The sequence below is a fragment of the Dendroctonus ponderosae genome, unplaced genomic scaffold, assembly GCF_020466585.1.
Source record: "Dendroctonus ponderosae isolate FM_Combo_2020 unplaced genomic scaffold, Dpon_F_20191213v2 Dpon_F_20191213_1, whole genome shotgun sequence".
NCBI lineage: Eukaryota > Metazoa > Arthropoda > Insecta > Coleoptera > Curculionidae > Dendroctonus > Dendroctonus ponderosae.
Window position 1 is genome coordinate 28,125,681 of NW_026017110.1, and position 18,578 is coordinate 28,144,258.

The window sequence follows — 18,578 nt, forward strand, 5'->3', positions numbered from 1 at the left end:
TTCGAAGCTGCAAAAAAGTTTTCCAAACATTTTGGGAAAGCGGTTAAGGAGGCGAGTGCTCCAATAAAATGTATCTCATAATTTTTCACAGAAAATACCTGAAGATTGCCAGTATTTTAAGTAAAACTATAAAATATTGCGATTTTTGCGTAGAAAGAATTGCTTAATAGAGACTTTGTTAAAACTGGAATGAGCTGAAAAGTTACAAAAACTTTAGAAATCATCAGCGATGAGGGCGGCGAATTTTCCCAATAATTATTTGTAAACTTTTGCTCTCTGGTCGATTTTTGAAGATAATCCTAATTACTTTCGGTAAGAAACTGAATAAATAAAGTGCCCTGCAACCCGACGAATGAGGCAAATTTTTAAGCAAAATTAATTTGGTCATTTTTGACGGAAAACACCCCGTTATTGGCAAACAAGAAGAAAATCGTCAGAAAATAATGCTTTTTTGCGTTTTCGATTAAAAAGTTTTAGTTTTGTGATCGGTTTTGGAGAAAACCTTTTCGGTTTTTGGTTTTTGAGTTTCGGGAAAAAACGGTAGGAATTAATTTTCGTTTTTGTCCCGAATTTGACACCGAAAAAAGTTTTTGTAAAATTTGTACAAAGCTATAAATTTATCTTGGAATTTTTCCCGTGAAAGACTTGATTGTCAGTATTTTTAAGTGAAACTCTTCAAAATAGAGCGTTTTTGAGTAGAAAGTAAAGCAAAAAATCGCAGTTTTTTTAACAAACTCTACAGTCTTCACGGGGTGGGGCTGACGAGCCCAAATAATGTATTATAAACTTTTCTTCTTCGTTGTTTCATAAAAAATTATTTGATTTTTATACCAAATTCAAAGCTGGAAAAGGATTTTACAACTTTTGACAAATCGACGAAGGATGCGAGTGTTTTAATAAAATGTATTTTATAATTTTTCGCAGAAAAAACTTTAAGAATGTCAGTATTTTAAAGTGGAACTTTAGTTTTCAGAAGCTTTTAAGCGCTTAGCGTTTAGAAGAAAGAGTAACTTTGCTAAAACTGAAATTTGAGAATTCAGAAATTAAAAACAACTGAAAAAAAGTCATCAACATTTTCCCAGCAACAGAACCGAGTTACTGCGCCGGTGCATTGGGTTGACGCACCAAGCCATTGCGCTACACTGCGCCAACTCCCAAAAATTCACTGAGTTGCCCAGGCCTAGGATGAGGTCACTGCCAAATAGCTTGGGACAGACTGTAGAAACCCAAATCGAACGTGTTCGACTCATGGATACTATTGGCTGCGAATTACGCAATCTAGAAGTTTGGATAACCCAAAATGGTTCTAGTTCAGATCCCCATGCACTGTGTTAAATGTTTTGTTTCCAACTTTTCAAAGATCAAGATTGTCTCCAAGTCCCCTATTGACTAACGAGTCGCCTTCATCCAACTCTTCCACATAAATATGCATCCTTCGATAAAAAAATACGTGTAGGTAATTAAGTACGCTCGCATTAGACACCCAGAAAACCCCATCAAATTCCCTTATCTAACTATTGCTTCATTCGAGCACGCACAGTAAACGCAACTAAATCAACCGATCCATCGATGTGTACATGGGTCATACGGAAGTCTCCGAGTTCAGCCTCAGCACAAACTTGTTGCTCTTGGGATCCACCACCTCCTCAGTGATATTAAAGTGGGGCAACTTCTTGACGCTGCACAACAAGGAGACGTCGTTCTGCCTGAGCTGGAACAGCGCCCCATCAGCGATCGGCCTGGTCAGCAGTTCCTCGCATATCAAAGCCCACGTTTGCACACTCTTCTGTTCCTTCTCGTTCTGGAGCACCGGGTCACTGACCAGGAACGGTTCCAGGAAAGCCTTCGGCGTCAGGTCGTTGCTCAGACAGTTGGCCAGATGGCTGAGAATGGAGTCCACGGTGTGTCGCGGCTGCTGCCTGGTGATCCGCAGGTACTTCTGCAAAGCCCTGGCCATCGAAGGGAAGATGGCCTGGGCGGCTTCATGCGGATCCATTGGAATGGCTGGCACTTGGTCGTGGTGCAAGCGCTTGATGTGGGTAAAGGCTTCTTCGGCTGCCGTCACCAGTCGGGCTCTCCGTTTCTTCACTCTGCGCTCGTACTCGTGCTCTTCATAGAACCGCTCATTGTGGCTGGAATCGCGCCGCCTGGCGTGAGCCGCCAACATTGCCCGGGACTGGGACTGCTGGATTTGGGAGTTGTTCGCGCCATCCACGTCGTAAAACTTGAAGCTGGTGGAAGTCTTGCGCGACTTCGAGACCGGGATGCGCTCTAAGTAGGGGTTGTAGATGGGGAACTCTGTGTAGTACTTTTCAAGAACCCAAACGGCTGCGCGCTGGATGCTCAGCTGGCCGATCCCATAGGCGCGACTCGCCCCGTCCGGGCTGCGCACGATCTTAATATAGTACTGCGGCTGCAGATGGCGGATTTCCACCAGAACCACCGCCAGATAATGGATGAAGAGCAGAGTGTCGGTTAAGCTGGACGCGTAGGCCACCAGCGCCTTGTAATCAACAGTTTCCTCTGGGGTAGTGGCGGCCCGAGCCGTTTCCGTGACTTGCACGATGTAGAACAGCCAGTAGGCAAAGCAACAGATGAGAACGAACAGAAGAACGCCCGCCCGGAACAGGAAGAACCTGGGCAAGGTCGCGTGGGGCTTTCGCAGGAAAACCGCCCAGGCGCCGATGGCCAGGATGGCCATCTTGAAGGCCAGCGAAACCAACTGTCCCTTGCACTCAGCGCCGCAAGCCAACAAGCGATCGCCCTCGGCCAATCCCAAGCGATTGGACAGGGCGGGGAAGAAGCCCAACTTGGGGAAAACGACCATGGCGACCGGACTGAGGAAAGCGACGGCCGATAGGACGTAAGTGATCAAAGCGCCCATGTAGCGCTGACACATGAAGCCGATCCCAGTGTCCGGCTCGCCTGGCCAATTGCTCACGTCTTCAGTGGACTGGGACTGTTCGGACGTGTTGCCCGTTATCGCTGTTGTGTTCTCGCCCCAATTGTCATCCTGCGGCAATATTTGCACCTCAATTATTTCCTGACCGTCTCTATTGTCGGGCGTTATTGTTACAGCTGTTTGAAACGGCGCCATGTCTTCGTTCTTTCGCGACTTACTGCTTCTGCAACAAAAATGGTTCGCATATAGGTAGTTACAATACTGGGCGCCTACAGTGGACTGACCTGCACCAGTCGCCATCAATAATCTTATCACCATCAAGAATACCATTAAAATTTAATCTTCCCCTGTTTTCAATTGGTTAATTGTCTGAATGATTGGTTGGCAAGGAGGAGGACACCTTGGGCTCACCCTACCAGTCGGGAATTTAGTTAATTAAGGGAGCGATTGCTACGTGACAAGACCAACAGGCTAAGAAGCTGAGTGCAAGTGGGACAGTTGCTCAAAGAAGACGTGTTAATTCTACGGCTGGAGGAAGAGGATTAATAGACCTTGACCCATTTCAACCCAAACCACTTAGAACGGCTAAGGTTGGGACCATTTCTCTACACTAATTGTGGCTAGTAGTGGTGCTATAGCAATAAAACTGGCGCAGTCGCAAGGGTCGCTGCAGTAGATGCTTTATTTCGGTTTGCCAGTCCGTTTCTTTAAACTGGGCACTTTTGTTCAAGTGTCAAGGTTCAAAGTTATCCAATTTGACCTTTTTTGTGCAAGATTAGTTGGTTTTGATTTTAAAAAAACGGCGCTTTCCTTTGTTTCAGATGCAGAAAGTAAAACTGGAAAACTGCCGATTTCAATTTAATTTTTCTGCACTACTGAAAATAAAAAAATGCAAATACATTTTTAAAAGATAAACATTTGCAGAGTTTACGTCACATAAGTAAAAAAATATACTTGAGAGCGTCCCAAAAATGTACATTAACCTGCGCTTTTTTTAAAGGATATATTTTGAGTTCATATTTATATATATTTGAGTTGTGTTTCTGAAGAAAGATAAAGTTCGTGCTTTCTCTGGTTGATTTCGGGTTTTGAAATTTTGAAGCTTTTTCGAGATTAATTTTTTGTAAACAATTGTTTAAGCTGGAGTGCTCTTTTATGGACATTTTCTTCAGCTTTCCGACTAATTTTAAAATTTATTCAATTCAACTTTTGCAAAGCTGTTTTCAGATTATTCCGGTTCTCAAGTCCAACTTTTTGCAGCCTATTTCTAAACAATTCTTTAAACTCTTGGACGTTGATTGAAGAATAACAGATTGCGTTAAAAATCTAATTTAATTCCCAAAAAAGCAGGTTTTAAATCAAACTTTAACAATATTTGCGCATATTGTGAACGCTTAAGGCTTTCTTAAGTCGCTTTGGAGTCTCGCCGTTAAAAGTTGATTTTTTTGGTCTGAATTTGAAGGTGGAAAAAATCAAAATTAATCTTTTAAATTGACCGGATGATCGGCCTAATGTAATTTCTAGATGTCTTTCAGTCAACTTTTGTAAACTTCTGGGCCGATTTTCCCGGCTTTTTGCAGTCTTCAAGTCGATTTCGAATGGCGATAGTTTAAACGACTAAACCAGATTGATCGGCGTAGAAATTTAAATGGAATTTACAATTTTCTACTTTTTATTGCAAATTCTAAATGTTTTCAGTCAACTTTTGCAGTTTTTTTTTGCGATTTTCCCGCGTTTATGGAGTCTTTGATGTCGATTTAGGATCATAATCTTCTAAACGATGGAACCAGATAAATACTTAGAGTTTCAAATAGAGTTTGCGATTTTTCCTAATTTTTTAGGAAAAAATGTGTTTCTTTTTAAAAGTTCTTTTTAAATTTTCCAACTTTCATTCATAGAGTCTTTGAAGTCGATTTACAATGAGAATCTTCTAAACGCTAAAACCAGAATGATCTGTTAGAATTTTAAATAGAGTTTGCGACTTTTCTCATTTTTAGCGTAATTTCTAAATGTCTTTCAAGGCAATTTTATAAAGTTCTTTTCCAATTTTCCGGCTATTGTCTATTGAGTCTTTGAAGACGACTTTGAAGGAGAATCTTCCAAAGTATTAAACCAGACTGATCGACTTCGAATTTTAAATTCTTTGTGCATTTTTTCGTGAAATTTCGAAATGTCTTTCAGTCAACTTTTGTAAACTTTTCTCCCGATTTTCCGGCTTTTTCCTATTAAGTCTTCAAGTCGATTTTGAATGGCAATAGTTTAAACGATTAAACCAGATTGGTCGACTTAGAATTTTAAACGGAGTTTGCGATTTTTTCTAATTTTTACAGTAATTTCTAAATGTGTTTCAAGGTAATTTTGTAACGTTTTTTTCCAATTTTCCGGCTATTATCTAATGAGCCTTTGAAGGAGAATATTCTAAAAGATTAAACCCGATTGATCGACGTCGAATTTTAAGCTCTATGTGCAATTTTTTCGTGAAATTTCTAAACTTTTTTTCCGATTTTCCCTATTAAGCCTTCAAGTCGATTTTGAATCGCAATAGTTTAAACAATTGAACCAGATTGATTGATTCAGAAATTTAAATAAAATTTGCAATTTTTTTAAAATTTTTGTTGCAATTTCTAGATGTCTTTCAGGCAACTTTTTTCTTTTCCAATTTTCCGGCTTTCATCCATTGAGCCTTTGAAGTCGATTTGGAATTTTAAACAAAGTTTGCGATTTTTTCCATTTTTTACAGTAATTAATTACAGTAAATGTGTTTCAAGGTAATTTTGTAAAGTTTTTTTCCCAATTTTCCGGCTTTCATCTATTGAGGCTTTGAAGACGATTTTAAAGGAGAATCTTCTAAGCGATTAAACCAAATTGCTTACGACTTTTTACGACAGTTTTAAATGGAGTTTGTGATTTTTTCTTATTTTTATAGTAATTTCTAAATGTCCAAGTCAAGGTTGTAAAGTTCTTTTCCAATTTTTCCGCTTTTATCTATTGAGTCTTTTAAGACGACTGACCAGATCGATGGACTTAATATTTTAAATGAAGTTTGCGATTTTTTCTAGTATTTTTAGAGTAATTTTTAGATGTCTTTTAGTCAACTTTTGCAGATTTCTTTTCGTTTTCCGGACGTTTATCTATTGAGTATTTGAAGACGGTTTTGAATCGACTTAGAATTTTAAATTGCATTTGCATTTTTTCAAATTTTTCGAGTAATTTTTAGATGTATCTCAGTCAACTTTTGTTAGATTCTTTTCCGATTTTCAATCTTTCATCTATTCAGTCTTTGAAGTCGATTTTCAATGAAAATCGTTTAACCGATAAAACCAAATTGATTACCTTAGAATTTTAAATTTCATTTGCAATGATTTTTTTTCAATTCAACTTTTATAAAGTTTTTTTCCTATTTTCCGGCTTTTTCCAATTGAATTTTTATCTACTGAGCCTTTGACTTTGTATGAGAATCTTCTAAAGGATTAACCCAGATTAATCAACTTAGAATTTTCGATTTTTTCTAATTTTAGGGCTACTTTCTAGATGTTTTTCATCAACTTTTGTAAAGTTCTTTTCCAATGATGCGGCCTTCTCCTATTGAGTTTTTCAAGGCAATTTCCAATGGCAATCGGGCAAGGTCCGATTTCCAATGGCAATCGGACCAAAAATCGCGTTACAAATATTTCAAAATTTCTCAAAAAAATCAGGTTTGAAATTGAATCTCAACAATATTTCAGAAATTGTTTAACGTTTAACTTACAAAATTATTACTCTTTGCGGTTCAACCATTTTTTTTTTGGCTTTCTGCAGCTTATTCGCGTTAATTCGATTATTTGCTATTTTTAACTGTTGGAATTAAAGTGCTAATCTATTAATTTATCTAATCAACCGATCGAAAAAATAAAAATTCTCAATCAATATTAAGGCATTTGCAAATTGATTGGAGTTTGGCAAATTTTGTTAAATAATTTTTTAATTGCCGTTCAAATCGTGTTAAGTTTAAAGTTTTTCAAGTCCATTTTCAACATTTCTTTATCGAATTTGCAATGTAAACCGCTTTTCGACTTAGAATAAAATTCAAGCTGTCCATCTAATTTAAAGCTTGAAAGAATTAAAATTCACAATAATTGAAGAACGCTTTGCAAGTTGAAGAGAGCTGCGAAAGTCGCATTAAAAAAACTGTATCAAATAAGTTCTGAAAAAATCGGATTCAATTAAAAACAAAAGTATCGTATTATTTCAGCTGCTAAAAAAGTTATGTCTGGTTTATGATGTACCTTTTGTCCTCTTTGTATTTGTAACTGCAGATGATTGTCTATTAAAAACGTATTTACATTTTCTAAATTCGTCCGGTTATAATGGAGCTAAAATATAACGTCTAACGCAGCAATTTTCCAGCTTTACCCTGTTTCTCAGAAACAACAGCAAAGACCAATTCTGGAAAAAGGCGCGCTTCATTTTTTTCTCAAAAATTGAGCTCAAAGCACCAAAGTTGCCCATCCAGTGCTTCGAGTCCCTCTTTGAGGCCTCTAAATCTGAACTAATTAAAAAAAAACAACCACTAAGATTAGACATAATGTATTGTCTTTAGTACAAACGTTTACATGTTCATAAAATTCTGATTTTGGAATTTTCTATGATTACTTACAAGAAGTACAGTTTTCTGGGGGTTATGAAGAATAGAAAAAGCCTTATTTCATCTATGTTATACGATAAATATGATTTGTGCTGTGGTTACTCAATAGTTAATGGGTCACATTCAATAAAAACAACCCACACAAATGGAATGGGCGCACAAAAGAGCGACAAAACGTCCAGCAAATTGTCGGGTTCAAATCGGTATGATAATGATGCCAAAAAAACCAGCAACAAAGATGAGATTGCGTCGCTGTTTAGCGCGCCCACCATTAAGTTCTAAACGAAACTTTTGCGAAATTTATTACAAAAAAACAATAGTTCTACATGAACGTATAGATAGTCCAACCAAAAAAAAACCAATGGGAAACTTTGTTTCAGAAAATGACATTCTTGATAAAACGCCGACTTTGCAAACAATATTCGGACCAAAAGAACCATCTGGATTTTGGAGTCATATGAAGACATCCCCTCAGCCTCCCAATACTCTATGTGCTTAACACTACTTAATCCAAAGAGTTTGCAAAAAACACTCTCATTACTGTTGCCCGCAACATTCCGGCTAATAAAACAACTACATGGATTCGCATCAGTAGATGGGAGTGTTTTTGGAGGCAATTGAAGTCTCGAGGCCCTCAAATGTGCGTTCTTTGTGCCGTAAATTTGTGTAAAAATTTCTGCAAGTTTCATTAATCACAATGTGTAAACAACGTAAACAGGGAGGTTTTGAGTGTCGATTTCCACACTGTTTGTTGGCGGAGACAATATGGCACGAGCTTTAATGAAAATTGCACTCAGAAGGGGCGCATGCTCGCTAAGCGTGCAAGGCGCAGGCCTAGAACCTGCGTTTGAACACCGACCGACCCAGAAACAAACAGATTTCATAGAACATTTTTGCCCGATTTCATCTCGAATTAGGCATGAAATTGCCAAAAATGACCGAATTAGTTCAGTAGAGGAATGATGAAGAACAAATTTTAAATGGAAGTCAACTTTGTCGCTTTCTAAGCTGCTTGCCGAATATCTCGGTTTTAAAATACCGAATTATTAGAAGCTATTGCTTAAGTTACTCGCGAACTTTTGCGAATTTTTTCTTCACTAATTTAAATGCAGCTTCTCTACTGAAAAAGTGATTACTCTACGACTACTAAATGCGTGAAAGAAGCAATTGTTGCAGAGCACGCACGAACTGTTCGCTATTAAACACGGTTTTTACGCTTTTCTATCGATCTGAGCAGAGATGAAAAGCCACATAAAATTGCGAACTTTATTGTCCGCTTTGTGGGTTTTGCTACTATCGTGTTCGATTTGTTCGCGAAGGTTCGCTCAAATCAGATTTATATTTTCCTTTCATCAATTCCAATTCCGTTCCCCTGTCGACTTGAGCAGAGGTACAAGCGGTAAAAAACTAAGAAGTTCAAATTTTAGTGCCTTGTAGTGTATAAGAAATTCACGTTTTTATCTATTTTGAGTATGGTTCAACACGATCTTTCGCGAAGTCTTCGACTTCTCTTCTTGTGTTCTTCTGCTACTATAAAGATCTGCTGAGCCCGAGAGTTTGCTCGCGAACGTTTGCGAATGAATCAAATGGACTTCAGGGTCTAATTTCAGATTCAAAACCGGCACTAATCAGTTTGGGTTAATAGGTTTGGGCTAAACTGTGGCTTGTGAGGTTTTTTCAAGACGATCTTTCCCCGGCGTCGATGAAAACGTAGCAAAACTCAAGATCTGCCAGTAAATAGTTGGGATGAACACGTTTTGTACGCGAAAGTTCTTTGGCTTGCCAGAACTGTTAAGCATTTTAAACTCATCAACACCTCTAAACAATTTCAGAGCCTCTTGAGGCATTCTTCTGGTACTAAGTGGGCGAAGAAGAAGCAATTGTTGAAGTTCCGCTTCAATGCGTGAATTTAAATACAGTTTCTCTATCGATCTAAGTTGATATTAAACAACTGCAAAAATGCAAACTGGGTACATTTTTGGATGCTTTTAAGGCTTTTCTTTACGCGAACAAAGTGATCACTACTTTACGATGACTAAAGTCGATAAAGAGTGAATATCCGCCATTAAACTGTTCTGATTAGCGAACTCGTTTTGTTCGCGAATGTCCTTTGGCCTCGAACGTTTGCGAATGCTTTTCAAAGCCGGAACCTTTAACGAGTTTAAACTCAGATACCAATTCTCCCTCAACCTGAGCAACGACGATTGGCTCGCGAACATTCACGGATGAACCAACTGTATTTCAGAGTCTAATTTTCGGTAGTCCAAACTCGGTAGACGAGCAGCAATTGCACTAAAAAGTTCGGACGAGCACACACGAGTTGTTTGCGAACGTTCGCGAATGTTTTCCAAAACCAATGGGTTTTTAGTTCAGCGTAAGGTTTGCTTGAACGACTGTTCTGGTGGGTTAACTATGATGAAATTATCCATATTGACTCCGCCCACAAAGATGTAGATGGCAGGTGGTTGGTTCAGAATGTGTCCTGATCATGGTTCCGCTTGAATTACATAGACAACATAGAAACACTGGAGCTGCTCGATATTTGCGGTTTAAAACTGGCTTGAAATGAACGTCGAGAAGAAGAGAACTGAGTAATTTGTGCTCGGTGATTACATCAAAATATAAACAATATAAACCAAGACTGTTGATCGAACTGGTAAATAATAGCAAATGTAATCCGTAGGTGGAAAACTCTTTATATGTAGTATGTACACAGTAGGTTGTTGAGATGTGTGCAAAACCATCGATTTCATTTTGGGAAGTTCAATTTGTTGGTTTCGTCTATCAATAATGCACTAAATTTCATCAAAAATGGTATTTTCATAGCAATAATTAGTAATAAAAACGTTTTCCATTTGCTGTCGACTTTATGGACCACCATTTATACAGCGACAATGAATTTTGTGGTCGATAAGACGCAAAAGTAGACAGAGGAGAGTCCGGTCTGTATAAAAAAATGGCACATCAAGTGAAGCACAACTTGACACAGATTACATATAATAGACAGTTAATTAGTTCTTCACAATAAATGTTCACTTGTTCTACGCCGTCGAACCGTCATCGTTTCACTCAAAATGGGACGATACTTAAGCCGATCACCTTAATTTAAAATAAAGTAACTCTAAACCAGATTATACTCGCGCAAGTTCGACTGTAGGATTGTATCTTTGACGGCGGCAAACACAAACTTTATATTCTCAGTGTCAGTAGCACAGGTAAAGTGAGAGTAAATAATTTTTTCACTATCCGGATTTAGGTCGACGAACATTCTTAAAATAAATTCTCTAGCTGCTATGGCGTCGCGCTGAGGGCCATCGTATTCAGGGAAATAATCGACCAAGTGGGAATACATAATTTTTTCTTCTAGAAGATCTTTCTTATTCAAGAACAGTATAACCGAAGAGTGCTGGAACCAAGGATAGGTAATAATTGTTTTAAACAGGGCTTTGGACTCTTCCATGCGATTCTCGTTCTCCGACTCGAACAAAATCTGGTCGTACTCGCTCAGTGCCACCAAAAAGATAATGGAAGTCACATTTTCGAAGCAATGAATCCATTTCCTTCTCTCGGACCTTTGCCCGCCCACATCGACCATTCGAAAAATAATGCTGTCTAGATCGAAGGGGTATTCGATTATGCCCGTGGTTGGGGCGCGCGCCCTCAATATGTCCTGTTCGGTAGGCAAGTAGTCTGGCGCCCTTATTCGCTCCAAGTCGCTCAAATAGTATTTAGCGGAATCGGTCAATTGGTATTCTCTACGCCGATCGTAGCATTCCTGTATTCCCACGTCGTTCCACAAGTCCCTTATGGCTTCGACGAATGGGCTCTCGAACGTGGTTACCGTCTCGTAATCAATGTTCTTAATCAACTCGGCCTTGTCGCGACTGGTACCATCCCCGTACTGGATCTTAAGCAGATCCATCGCTTTGATCATGCTCTGCATGGCCATGAAGATGTTCTGGTAAACCAGCTTAATGAACGATCTTTTGTCGTCGTCCGAGTACCCGGCGCCATGGATAATGCGCATCTGCTTGATAAACGTCGATTTGCCAGACTCACCGGTACCCAACAATAGCAGTTTGAGCTCCCTGCGCGCATCTCGCTTATCTCTGCGCAGTTGCTTTTCAATTTCCGCGTTAATTCGCTCCTGCTCACGCGCCTCATCCGATTGACAACACTGCGGGCACTGCATGGTCATCGAATTTTGCTTTTGCGGCCTTTACTTTACCAATCTTCTCTAGCTGAGGCTTAGCAGTGCACTTTTGGGGCCCAGACGACCTTTTTTCTTGAACAAAAGAGAAGAGTGTGTTAATTTAAATCCACTACGTAGCCCAACTATTATTAGCATTAAACAGAAAATGAAGAGGGGGTCAGACACATAAATGCTTCGTTCGGGTGGTGGATATATGTATAGACAAAAGGCGGGGGAGGATGAGCAGCACTTTCGGATGCGGCGGGGCCCAATGAGTTTGCTTATTTTTGCGTTCGGGTACTGTTAAATCTGGATCTAGAACAGCGGTTAAAACAAACAGACAAAACAAAACAAACGGGATGTTTGAAAAACACAAAAAGCGTTTGAAGCGAACTGGCTTGATGTAGGTATATGATGATGGTGATAGTGAATATTATTGTGTTATGAGACTGTGAAAACACACGACAACCACAAACATCAACTACTAATCAACATTCTTACGAATAAACTGACGCCGCCATTTCGTTCTTCACTATGCAGCGTGGCCAATTTCAGGCCTTGCTGCCAAAGTCGTTGAAAAAAGTTGTACTTTTGCTTATACCGAAAGCAGACGCCAAGTCGCTTATTCTACATGGATCGCTCTGTATATTACTATAAATCTACGTTCTCTCAAATATTCTGGACACCTTTTCTGTGCAAAGTGTATCCACATATCCAAGGGCTCCGGAAAAATTTGCTATTTATTGCAATTAATGGCAAAATATCCCGCACAGGGAATTTGCAGTCGTGAAATAATCAAGTCCTACTTTCATATCGGTGATTTCTTTAAAAATATATAGGTAATATTAAATTTGCCATACATTTACTTTGAATTTCTTATATTTGAATGCACATTATTCCTCATTAATAACGACATGAATTTCGTCGGTAATATCCGAACAAGAAATAATGTAAAATAGTGCAAGCTTCGAGGTTTGCCAATCTCAGGCACCCCCAGAACCGTTACATCTTGGTAATAGGGTCGAAACTGGTCCTGGGGGTGCCTGAGGTTGGCGATCCTCGAAGCTTGCACTATCCTACATTATTCCTTTTTTAATGTTAATTTTAACGCTAAAGCAAAGCCAATTACACTTCCTTACACAAAAGAAACAACTGTTAATTTAATTCCGCATGAAACGGTTTAAAACATTTTACAAATCCAACAAAAATGTACTTCACTTTTTTTCGGAAACTATCATCGAGTTTGTTTTTCTTTTAAATCCGGTCCTGGTTGTTTCCTAGCCAAAGCAAATAAACTGTTCAACAAAATAATCGTTACAGAGCCAAATTTGCGCTACCTTTGGAACTGTTTATTTAATTTGTTAACTTCAGTTTAAAGCCTTTTCTAGTGTAATTGTTTTTCAGTCAGTGAGTGTTTTTGTTAAAGTTCCTACGAGGTGGAACATGAAACAACACTGAATTTCTGAAAATTCGGCGTGGTCCCAATTTGGAGAAATATTTTTTCGGATTTTTCTCGGAACTCAAAACGATTTTTAAATTTTTAAATCTTTTACGTACAGGGCCAGCTCAAAAAAGCAACTTCTTAGTCTTGCAATAATAACATTTTTCATATTGAAACTAACACTTCATAGGTGACTTAAGACGAAAATCCGATATACAGGGTTGCATCATTAAAGGGATTGTTTGAAAGTGAAGTTCACTTTAATTGAAGCCCTGCCAGAATCCGAGATTTCGAAGGCAGTTCTGATTTGGGTCACTTTCAATGCAACCCTGTATATTGAAGTTTTATCGTCAGTCGACTATGAAGTTTTAGCTCCAACAAGAGCTCTACATTTTGAAAATCGCTCCAAGTGGAAAACAGTTATCCCAGCCAAACCAAAGAATTGATTCTTTTGAACACCCTCTAAATACAAGAGATAGGCGAAAAATGTGTCTTTCTTTGTGCCTTTGGTGTTGGAAGTCAATGAACATATTTTTTCTGCAACTGCGATCATGAAAAACGTTCAGTTAATTCGCATTTTAATTTCTAACTTGTAGGAATTTCACCTGAAGCGCAAAATAAAAAAAAAAACATTGTCTTCAACAGAAAACCAATGCGGCTAAGTAACGCTGCAAACAGAAATGAAATGGCTCACAGCAATCAAAATTTTCGTTTTTAGTTCGTTTTTTTTGTTTTGAGTTTGAATCCGCATAAAAAGTTTTTTCACCAGAAACCACCATGAACTTGCGCTACTTTTAAATACGGTCCTGTTTGTTTCCATCAAAAGCCAATAGTTCCAATCCAAAGCCGACTTAAAATATATTAACATTTAATTATGTTTTTAACCGTTTCTTCAAGTTCAATATAGAATTGTATAGCAGTATCTTAAGATTTGCGTGAACTATTTAAAAACATAAAATGTTATCTTTGCCACCCTGTATCTCAAAAAGGAAGCCGGTTTCGATATATATTTGTATGATATTTTTATCTGAAAATTTGGTTTTCTATCGACCGTTAAGGTCCTGTTATTATAAACTGACTCATCCGGTATAAATTGGTCAAAATATTGAAGAAAATGCATTGTTTAAATATGCCTAAATTCCCGATTTTACATGCTAAAGCCATTAAAACCGGAACAATTTTGTTGGTTTAACCGACTGGTTATTTCCTGTAATAAGCAAGCAAGGAGAATAGTTGGACCTTTGGCAAGTTTCCCTCATACTTGGGACACAAAAACGCATTTTCTTCTGCTGTTTTTCAGTCAAAGGCAGACATTTTCCTTTATGCACTGGGGGCACAAAGCGTGTTTCTCTATCAGTGAGTTATATGACCACTTACGCAGACCACTGTATATTTCACTGAATAAATGTCGATGCAGCAAGTAATGACTATATAAGCTGTGCATTCGGCATAAGGAAATCAGTCTTAAGTTAGTAGGACAAAGTGTAACATCTCGTTGTTGTAAAACACACTTTTGATTCGTAATAAACGGTTTTTTAAAAACAAGTTTTTTACAATCAGAAACAAAATTAGTGGTTAAATATCGTCCTTCAGAATATTTGCCGCAGGTGCAACCGAAACGTTTCCTTCGCCGTCTATAAACTCACAATCATGTAAACAGGGTGTTGTTGCAAAAAACGTCCTCACATAGAAGAACAACTCGTTCTGATTTGAACCACTTTTGCCCAATAAAAATGCGCTAAATAAAGTGAAAGTTTCAAAACATTCATGAAATTCTCCGGCATTACCAAAACTGTTCTTGTTAGGTTAAGTGCGACATAGATATTTATCCATTTCAACGCCCTCGGTTCAAGGTGCTACTGGAGGAATCTTGTGAAACCACCGAGAAGACAAAATGTGCAAAAAGTGTTCGACTTTTACCTAAAAATTAAACATTTTTTGCTTATTTCAATGCAAATTATATGCGTTTGGCCAAGGGACCCTTGATGGTTTTACTCTTGACTAAATAATCAGTCAGTTATCGCTTTCGGGTCTTAAACACTGTCTTGAAAATATCAGAAAAAATTGTTTGAGCCCCGAAATTTTTTTATTTTATATTTGTTTCTAATTGAATTCATGCTTATTCTTTGTAAGAAAATAGAAAAGTGGAATTGGAAAAACATTTAAATTGAAATTACACCGGATAACAGTCCAATTGTTATGTCCATGTTTAGTTTCATGTAGGCGCTGACCTCTGCACTTGCCTGTATCTAAAATCCCATTATTACAGGGCCTATCAGGACGTCTTGTTAAAAATAATTGCGGAATTGCACACTTTTGACGAATTCATATGGAATTTGTGTGAAAAAATTGCAGTGGAAATATCAGGCTTTTGCAACTAGGCAATTGCTGAGTGCAACCCAAAAACTTCTACTAAAATCTATTTTAAATAGTTGACTGGGCCAGATTGAAGCCTGCATGTAAAGCAAATATTCTTCAGCAAAGGGTCTGAATCATCAGCCAAACTTCCATCATTAATCTTTTCGTCACAAACTACTTAATTTTTGCTCGGAAGTTCTTTCAAAGGTTTAATTTCCTTGTACTCTTTTCCCAAGATTTTAAGCCCATTGCTGCCATCCAAAGCGTAAGTGAACTCTGTTTTAAACAGTGAATTTTCAAACTTACTCGTCTTCAGAGGAGAAAGTCTACATTTAAACCATCAAGCAATCTTCCACTCTCATCATCTTCATCTTCAATTGTGTTTACTGTCTTAATTTAGTTTCAATATCCCTCCGTTTGGACTCGCAAGCTCTTTGAAACATGTTAAAGTTCTCACAGGGTTTTTGTATAGGTATAGTTCAGGTTCCAATGTTAATGTGTGTGTTTAGTTTTCATCATTTCGCCCGTCAATGTCAAACAGTTTAAAATAAATTTGACTACGATATGCAAACCTTGTGACCTGACTCATTCTTTTATGGAATTTCGACTATTATCTTTATGCCTGATAATGTTGTTTAATCCCTTTACAACTGACAAGAGAAGTGTTTTTGGCGAAAAAATGGGCAACATCTGGCTAAAACCGTGGATGAATCCATTAAAAAACCAAACCGCAAATTAAGTACCTACTTCTTTGTCATAACAGGAGTAATTGTAAAATAGGCCAATTAGTAAAACCGGTGAGTTTGTCGAGCTTTTAGGCCGTGCTGAAAATAGTTTTTTGCAGAACGTTTTGCAAGCACAAATGGCTTGCATCTTCAGATGTGGTGGCTGCAACGAGCAAACAATGGGTCTCAATAGCGAAAGGCTTCCAGGCTTATTTTAAATTATTCATTTGTCAACAATCCTTAATTAAGTTTAATAAAAATCCTAGTTTTCTCTTTCTGAATGTCCACCTTTCAAACTCTGAAGATTAGAGGAATGAATCAAACATGCAACAACTACCTATGTTCCCCCAGACCTGTCTACCTTTATACCTTGGTCTAAGTATCTCTAAAAGCATCTACTTTGGGGGGTTTTTGAACTTATTGGCCAAGTGCCAGTAGATAAGTATTATTATTGTATCAAGGCACTTCTCTATCTATAAGCTTGAGGACCCCAAATATTAAGCTAGAAAACTGAATTTTCAATCATTGCAAACAAATAAGCCCGATTACTCTGATGCCCACTAGGTGATCATTTAAAAACATCTTATTAATTGCCGATACCTTGGCGGCTTGGGTAAGCAGGCAATAAACTGCTTAATAGACCCAGTGCGATCAGGATCATCAGGTTTCTGTGCACTAATGAAAGGTTTTCTTATTGAAGTTGAACCAAGAATGCCAAATATTTGAGCCAAACTCAAACCATGAGTCACCAGGTGGAGTTTCAAGAAATTTAGGCAGTTTTCCTTGGAAATATCCACTAGGTTTTGGCTGCATCCTTGATCAAAAAGTTCCACTATGGGAGTGCCTAATCAGGCTTCACTAGAATCACTTGTTTTTTAGTGGTTTTACTCGATGCAAGCGTTAGATACAACACGAGTCGCGAGATATGTTAATCAGTACCCCCCAGTGATGAATTTTCTAGCATCTAGCACAGGTTGATATTAAAACACTAGCTGAGCAGGAGATGTAGATGTTTAGCATTCAGGTGTGTGTGTATTTGGACAAATAATGCGAATATATTTACCTTGTGCTTCGATGCGAATGTTGCCTGAAGTTATTTCTATCTCGGTGGCTGCGAGAACGTCTGGATCTTGAACTATTCTCAGACTTTATAGATTCAGTTTCCATGATACTAACACTTTCATTACCCATAAAATAGCTCCGAAAGGTCGCCGAATAGATGCACTCATGGATTCCAACTTCCCAATCGCAGGAATACCTGCTTTTCACCAAATTATTGGGAGTTCATTGACTCGCTTGATGAGGTGTTGACGTTATGTAAACATTGCTCGAATTTTCAATGATAGATCGGTCCAAATCGCACCACACTAGACGCGGCACGGTCCCGATAAACTGCGGAACCGATTTTACTCACTCAATTCCTATTTTAAGCCATTTCAATGGGAAAATGCAATTAAATATTTCTCAATGAAGTGCTCAACATGGCGGACGTTGTTCGTAGCCGGTTGACAGCCGATCGATGATAGCTGTCAACTCGGGACTTTTCGTGAAAGATCACCAGCCGATCTGGCGCGCGAGCGGCTGAACGGGTGCGCGGAACACTCGATCGAGCACTAGGTATCAACTGTGCTGCACCGCCAAATATTAAGCAGTTATAATTGAAAATCCCCAACAAATATTTGCCTTTTTCAGTTGAAAATAGTTCTAGAAAAATTCGATTTATTTCTGAAGGCCAATTCAGCCATAAGCAGTGAGTCTATTAAAAGTAAAATTATTAACAATGCACTGGAAAACCTTCAATGAATTGCTAAAAGTTGTCCTCATTTTTGTTATAGCAGCAAAAAAATCCGGGATTTTTTAAAAAATAAGGCACACTTTAATGCATCAACTGCTCTGCTAAGCATCCAAACCAACCAGGTACGAAAAGTGCGCTCCAACTGGCGCTGGATCAGTTCGGAACTGCTCCCAAATAGACGCCCCTTTGCTTTCGCTCTGAATTCGAGCTCGAATTGACCGTTCTTGCGGTCTTCAGCTATAGCTCAGACTACACACGACGATTTTATCGCGCAAATTTAATTCAAATGAACAGAGCGAAAAAATCCAATGGCGCCCGGTTGCGACCTGATCATAGAACAAGACTTAAGGACCTGATAAGCCTTGTTCTATGGACTTGATCCAGTGGAATTTCCGTGCAAAAGCGCGACAAAGAGCTTACATGTAGATGCGTCCTTTTTCAATAATCAGTGCAGCTCCCCACCTGAATGACTTCGCCCACTGCGCGTTGCAGTGTGCGTAGAACCAGAAGCTGCGCACTTGATTATAACGCCGCAGGGGGC

The 18,578-nt window shown here is 38.5% G+C and overlaps 2 protein-coding genes and 1 long non-coding RNA gene across 5 annotated transcripts; 1 reads left to right on the forward strand and 2 right to left on the reverse strand.

Annotated features, from left to right (window-relative positions):
- Nucleotides 1–550: 550 nt before the first annotated feature.
- Nucleotides 551–17,433, reverse strand: LOC109535572 (vang-like protein 2-B). Of its 2 annotated transcripts, none has more exons than XM_048661015.1 (2): nt 17,306–17,433; nt 551–3,125 (listed from the first exon to the last, which is right to left on the reverse strand). In XM_048661015.1, exons 1-2 carry the CDS (start codon nt 17,431–17,433, stop codon nt 1,583–1,585), a joined length of 1,671 nt encoding a protein of 556 aa, XP_048516972.1. In that variant the 3' UTR covers nt 551–1,582. The 2 variants fall into 2 exon arrangements, with proteins under 2 accessions (XP_048516972.1, XP_048516973.1); XM_048661016.1 differs by lacking the exon at nt 17,306–17,433 and adding an exon at nt 3,187–6,215.
- On the reverse strand, nt 7,453–17,377 carry LOC109535571 (guanine nucleotide-binding protein G(q) subunit alpha). Of its 2 annotated transcripts, none has more exons than XM_048661017.1 (2): nt 17,306–17,377; nt 7,453–11,811 (listed from the first exon to the last, which is right to left on the reverse strand). In XM_048661017.1, exon 2 carries the CDS (start codon nt 11,722–11,724, stop codon nt 10,648–10,650), a length of 1,077 nt encoding a protein of 358 aa, XP_048516974.1. In that variant the 5' UTR covers nt 11,725–11,811; nt 17,306–17,377; the 3' UTR covers nt 7,453–10,647. The 2 variants fall into 2 exon arrangements, with proteins under 2 accessions (XP_048516974.1, XP_048516975.1); XM_048661018.1 differs by lacking the exon at nt 17,306–17,377 and adding an exon at nt 15,824–16,005.
- Nucleotides 16,055–16,523, forward strand: LOC125502538. The gene is made up of 2 exons (XR_007280305.1): nt 16,055–16,314; nt 16,362–16,523. It is a non-coding gene; the product is annotated as an uncharacterized LOC125502538 (long non-coding RNA).
- Nucleotides 17,434–18,578: the final 1,145 nt, after the last annotated feature.

Excerpts from the sequence above, each read along its gene's own strand:
- LOC109535571 (XM_048661017.1), bottom strand. The coding sequence starts at position 11,724 with ATGACCATGCAGTGCCCGCAGTGTTGTCAATCGGATGAGGCGCGTGAG.
- LOC109535572 (XM_048661015.1), bottom strand. The coding sequence starts at position 17,433 with ATGGGTAATGAAAGTGTTAGTATCATGGAAACTGAATCTATAAAGTCT. Across the intron at positions 3,126-17,305 it reads CATTCGCATCGAAGCACAAG|AAGCAGTAAGTCGCGAAAGA; the intron begins GTAAATATATTC and ends TTTTTGTTGCAG.